General features: G+C 68.4%; 1 protein-coding gene across 2 annotated transcripts; it reads right to left on the bottom strand.

The window, feature by feature from the left end:
• Nucleotides 1-7: 7 nt before the first annotated feature.
• RIC8A (RIC8 guanine nucleotide exchange factor A) lies at nucleotides 8-5,362 on the bottom strand. 2 transcript variants are annotated; one of them, XM_045820991.1, is made up of 10 exons: nucleotides 5,136-5,362; nucleotides 4,843-4,890; nucleotides 4,167-4,757; nucleotides 3,708-3,799; nucleotides 3,044-3,194; nucleotides 2,029-2,124; nucleotides 1,805-1,949; nucleotides 1,587-1,731; nucleotides 1,176-1,298; nucleotides 8-874 (listed from the first exon to the last, which is right to left on the bottom strand). In XM_045820991.1, the coding sequence occupies exons 1-10, from the start codon at nucleotides 5,217-5,219 to the stop codon at nucleotides 754-756; spliced, it is 1,596 nt and encodes a 531-aa protein (XP_045676947.1). In that variant the 5' UTR covers nucleotides 5,220-5,362; the 3' UTR covers nucleotides 8-753. The 2 variants fall into 2 exon arrangements, with proteins under 2 accessions (XP_045676947.1, XP_045676948.1); XM_045820992.1 differs by having other exon boundaries at nucleotides 1,176-1,295; nucleotides 5,136-5,271.
• Nucleotides 5,363-5,412: the final 50 nt, after the last annotated feature.

The raw sequence follows: 5,412 nt of genomic DNA, 5'->3' as shown, positions 1-5,412 counted from the left end.
TGCCACGTGTTGTCTTCGTCTTCATGTTAAAGCGGCTGCACGGAATTCCGCCCATTTTGGCGAGTTGTTTTCTGGTGCGCTCTAACAACGGGTCACGACCACCAAGCACTGCCGGGGTCACGCACGGCAGCACTGCGCGGACTCTGGCCAGCCCAGTGCTCGCACTGAGGGCGCCCCGCTGTGCGTCCGACACACACCTTCTCTCACACGCCCGTTCTCCCGAGACGCTCACAGGGCAATGCCTCTGCGGTGCTCTGGGGCACACGGCAGAAACGCAGATGCGGCCTGACCTGCAGTGTTTTCCTTCTGTATTTACGGCCCACGCCAGCGGGGAAGACCGAGGGGCTGGGGGCGGGGGGGGGGTGGGGGGGCCTCAGGGCTGGGGACAGCGCAGCAGGCGGCTGAGCCAGGACCAGGAAGGCAGACGAAGCCGGGGAGCCGTGCCCGGTGGGCAGACGGCGCACCCCGGCCAGTGCGCCTTCCGTCGGCACCTGGGTCCCAGCAGGGTCTCCCCCTCGGCGGTGCAGCCCCTGCCGGTCCCTGGCCCTCGGCCAGCAAGCGGCCCGGCCTCCAGCTCACGGGAGAAAGCACTTGCCGGGAGGCAATCAGGTGGGCTTCCAGCGTGCCGACGGCACGACCCCTTCCCGGTCCTGGAGGCGGGTTAGGGACAGAACTTGGGGAGCAAGGGGAAGGGGACCCCGAGGACATCTCTGGAAGCAGCACCGGTTCGGACGGGGCGCAGGGCGGCCGTCTTCAGTCGGGGTCTGAGTCGGGGTCCGAGGAGAGCTGGCCCTCCATGCTCTCGCACACGGCGTCCTGCAGGGAGGTGAGGTGGCCCCGGGGACTCACCCCCAGGGGCTGGATGACTCGGTGCCTGCGAGCAGAGGGGCGGCGGGTGGGCGTCCTGCTCCCCACCGCCCCCTCTGGCTTCCCAGGCTGCTCCCGCTCTGGGTGCCAGCCAGGCTGCACCCTAAGTGCCATGGTGCCCAGGGCTCCGACGCCTCAGGCGGCCGCTCCGTTCTCCTGGGGCTCTGTTCCCCAAAGGACAGGGTGCCGGTCTCAGCCCAGCTCTAGCCCGGGGGGTCCGTCCAGAGCAGGTGTGCCACTGGACTCCCGGACCCCCGCCCCCTCTGACCCCGCCTCCCGGGTCTCACAGGACAGGGCGGGCCGCGCACCTGGAGAGCTTGTCGAACATGTTCACCAGCTTCATGGCCTCGTGCTCCTTCTGCTCCTCCGTCATGCCCTCCATGGGGTTGGGCAGCTTCTCCTCCACCCTCCCGGTCACCGGGTTTATGCTGCTTCCCGAGGGGGGGCATGGGGAGGGCGTTAGTCTGGGCTGGGGGGCTGGGGGGCAGGCGAGGTGACTTCGGGAAGAGACCCACCTCCTGCGGCAGGGGTCTCGTCCCCCAGCCCGCCCGGCCCCTCAGCCTGTTCTCCGCGGGGCCTCCTGCCGTCAGGACCGTATCCCGCGGGGACAGTGCCAGGCTCCGAGAGGCCTCACCCACGGGTCCCACTGCCCACCCGCTGCGGGCCCAGGTGGCCCAGGGAGCCCAAGCTCCCTGGAGCCCAAGGGTGCGGGCACATACCTGGCCTTGGCCTCCTTGTACTCCTCAGTGTCTGTGTCCTCGTCCTCCGAGTACTGGCCCTCGGGCCGGCCCCCCGCCAGGAGGCCCCGGGCAGCCAGCAGGCCGGCCGCGTTCCCGTAGCCCGTGTACTTGATGAAGCGCGGCACTGAGGGCAAGGCAGAGGTCAGCGCGCGCCGGGGCCGGGGCCGGGGCCGGGCGCACGGCCGCCCCACACTCACCGCTCTCGGAGCACAGGACGAACAGGAACTCGGCCGCCACCCTCTTCACGTCCGTGTCCAGGTGCGTCATGAGGCGGACGAGCTTGTTGCGCAGCTGCTCCCCCACCTCGGGCCGGGTCTTCACGTCCCTCAGCGGAGGCAGCACCTGCGGGCAGCCGCCCGTCAGCCTGGGTCTGCAGCAGCTGGGGCGGCCGGGCCCCCCACCCCCGGCCCCGCGGCCGCACCTGGGCCTTCAGGAATTTCCTGGCGGGGCGGTGCATGCGGGCACACTCGGTCAGCACGCTCAGCACCGGGGCCACGCTCTCCTTCAGCCTGTGCGTCTGCGGAGGAGCCTGTGTCAGCGCGGGGGCGGCACGCGCCCGCCGCGCGGTCCCGGCAGGCGGCCCAGAGAAGGGACCCCGCCGGGGGCTGGGAGCGGGCAGTGGGTGTCCGCTTCGCGAGGGACCGGGGTGGACCCTAACTCCGGAAGCCCGCTGCCTGCCTGTGTCTCCACTGCTCTGACTTCCTCCCCCACCGGCTGGGGCTGTGGGGAAGGGCAGCGAGTGGAGTTGGGAGCCACTGGCAAGCAAGTCGCCCTCAGAAAACAGTGGCCTAAAAAATCAAGAACAAAATGCCTACTCTGTGCGTTTCACGGACGCACAGCAGGGAGCTCCTGTTCCTGTCCCTGCCCCTTGGATACCAGTAACGGCAGGACAGACGATCACGGCTAGCGTGCACAATGCCAGGCCCGTGTGACCCAGCTCATGGGGAACCTCGCTGTGGCTGCACAGCCCCCAAACGTCCACAAGCTCCCAGAGGGGCCGCTTGGGGTCGGCCAGTGCCCTCCGGTGCAGGGACAGGCCTACCGGGGGCCTCCAGCTGGAGGACCGCTGATGCTGCCCCCCAAGGGATGCCTGCGCACCACGACACTAAGAGGCTGGGGTCACAAGCAGGGACTGGGGGCCTCTCAGGACCACTCAAGAGGGACCTACAAGCAGGTCTCGGAAACAAGGACTTTGCTAGATTCTACAAACTCGACTCCAGACTCGAAACCTTTGAGTGTGTGTGGGCGGGTCTGCCTGCGTCTCAGGGAGGCGTCTGCTTTCCTGCCCGCTGGACTGAGAGCGGCTGGGAGACCTGCCGGGGCTCACCACTGCGGAGCGACCTCCCCGCATCCTGGGGACTTGGCCAGAGCAGGGGCCACAGCTGCTTGGGAAAGCCAGAGCCCCTGGGAAGCCCACCGCGGGCGCCCCTGCCCACCTGGTGCAGACGCTTCTCCAGGAAGCTGAGGAGGGCGCTGACCGCATCCATGTTCACTCCCAGGAACTGCACGGAGCCCTTGTGCGGCTCCAGGCTCAGGAGCACGTCCAGACACTTGAGGGGCAAGTTCCCCAGGAGGTTCACTGTGTGGCTGGGGACAGGTGTGGATGGGGCATGGCTAAGTCCGGGACCCTAGTGCAGCACAGTCCTTGGTGCATCCGGCCGGGGCTACACCACAGGATGTGAGCCAGCGTCTGCCTCTGGAGCAGAGGGGGCACCACCCAGGGGTACACTCAGTGGGGTGGGTGCCCCAGGAGGGCACTGTCTGTGGATGCCCCACCTGCCACCCTGTGTCTGGACCTACACATCACAGGCCATCTCCGGACACCCAGGACCCGCCCAAGCACAGGTCACCGAGGATGGGGGCGAGTGCCCTGCAGACGCCACTCCGCCCACTGCCACTGCCCAAGGTCAGGGGCACATTCCCGCCCCCGCCCCATGGCTCTGGTCCAGAATGCACTGTGAGTGCCAGGGCCCTTGGGGACTCGGGGAATACACTGACATCTAGTCCCACCCAGGTGGACGAAGTCCCTCTAGGGTGGAGCCCGGTTCCCCATCTAGACAGGGGAGCGCACCCCCTCCAGCACAATGGGCCCCACCTCACCCATGGAACTCCTCCGTGCGGTCTCCAGCAGCGGTGACCATCACACAGTGCCGCAGGAGGGTCCCCAGGCGCCGGTAAAGGGCAGCATCTTCCTGACCGAAGAGAAAGGGGCTCCTGTGACAGGGCCACACCGGTCCCCCCTGCTGCCAGTGGAGGCTGCCCGCCTACACCAGGACCCCGTGTGCCGACCACATCTGCTCCAGCGTACGCTGCACCCCATCGACAGTGGCGGTGGGCCCCTGGACGTCACGCGGTGGGTGTTCTGGCCCCACACTCAGTCTCTCCCCACACCGCGCCCCCTCCCCTAGAAACCTGCCCCCTTGCCTCCCAACCGGCTGAGGTCTCCCCCTGCCCTGTCTGCGTCTGACACCCACACACTTCACAGTCAGCGAGGCAAGTCCAGGAAATGTCCAGCCTGTTAAGCACAAGCACCAGCAATGGGTTCAGGCCAGCCCTCACCTCGTCCACCTCCCTCTTGACGGAGTCGAAAGTGATGTTGAAGAGAACCTTGAGGATCTCCATGGCCCGCTCGGTCTCCTGGGATGGGAGGAGCTCCAGGGGGCTCTGTCCTGGGGCCACTGCCAGCGTCTGCTGCAGCGCGCCAGTCAGCAGGTGCACGCCCTGCAGCTCCTGGAACAGCTGCTGGCGCACGTCCGTGCGAAGCGCCGTAAGCAGGAACAGCAGGCGCAAGTCGAAGAGCTGGACCTCGTGCGGGAAGCTGCCCTGGTAGTGCAGCCCCACGCGCTCTGCCAGCCTCACCACCAGGCGGGCCTCCGCAGCCAGCGCCTGTGCCCTGGGGCTGCTGAGCACGACATTGCATAGGCACTTGAGGGACTCGAGTACCACGTCCATGTCCAGGGGCTCAGGGACTGACCCCCTGGCAGCAGAGATGCCGGCATAGCAAGCAAGGGCCTGCAGGCTCTGGCGGCTGGTGAAGGGGTCCAGGCAGCCGCGGTCCCTGGACAGGATGCGGATGCTCTGCAGCCAGGTGACGCGGCGGGAGGGCGGCAAACCCTGCTCCAGGAACGAAACCAGCAGCTCCGCCAGTCTCTGTGGGTAGAGAAGGGCGGCTCCACCAGGCCCCTCTACCAAGAGCCACCCGTCCCTGACCCTTGGCCCCTCGGTCGGCACCCACCTTCCTGTCCTCCTGTTGGGCAGCATCAAACGTGAAGCTCTGGGAGTTCTGTGGGGAGACCCAGAGGCTCAGAGAGCACAGGCCGCAGGCACCGCTCTGAACAGGCAGAGCCCCACCCTCCACACCTGCCTCCAGGTACGCACCCCACCCGCTCCCCAGCAACTCCTCGCAGCCTCGGTGCCCCGCCCTGCCGCGCGTCCTCCCTCCGTCCCACTCCCGCACCTCCGCGGGCACACGCAAGCCCCACCCTGCTCCCTCCGCCTGGAGCGTCCCATCTTCACGGTGCCGCTCACCTCCCGGTTGTACGCGCGCAGAGCCTCCACGATCATGTCCTCCTCTCCCGTCTCCACGGCATCTGCAACCGCTCGGGGTTCCATGGCGCCCCCGGAACCCGGCGCCGAGGGGGCGGGAGGGCTTCGCGGCTCGGTTCCGGGCCGGAGTCCACCCGCCCGCCCTGGCTCTGCGCGCGGGAGAGGCCGGGACCGGCGTGCGCGGCGCCGCGGGGCGGGGCCTGGCTGCGCGCCTTGGAGTCAGAGCAGGGAGCGCGCGCGCCTTCAGGTGGCTGCCTCA

Source organism: Phyllostomus hastatus, unplaced genomic scaffold, assembly GCF_019186645.2.
Source record: "Phyllostomus hastatus isolate PE091 unplaced genomic scaffold, TTU_PhHast_1.1 phas_scaffold_443, whole genome shotgun sequence".
NCBI lineage: Eukaryota > Metazoa > Chordata > Mammalia > Chiroptera > Phyllostomidae > Phyllostomus > Phyllostomus hastatus.
Note: the sequence above shows the minus strand (reverse complement) of the source record. Positions and strands in the feature narration are given on the sequence as shown.

What these genes read in the sequence shown, in the direction of transcription:
- RIC8A (XM_045820991.1), bottom strand. Translation starts at nt 5,219, where the DNA reads ATGGAACCCCGAGCGGTTGCAGATGCCGTGGAGACGGGAGAGGAGGAC. An exon ending in CCCAACAGGAGGACAGGAAG is followed by an intron (nt 4,758 to 4,842) that starts GTGGGTGCCGAC and finishes CTCTACCCACAG; the next exon opens with AGACTGGCGGAGCTGCTGGT. An exon ending in TCAAGAGGGAGGTGGACGAG is followed by an intron (nt 3,800 to 4,166) that starts GTGAGGGCTGGC and finishes CTCTTCGGTCAG; the next exon opens with GAAGATGCTGCCCTTTACCG.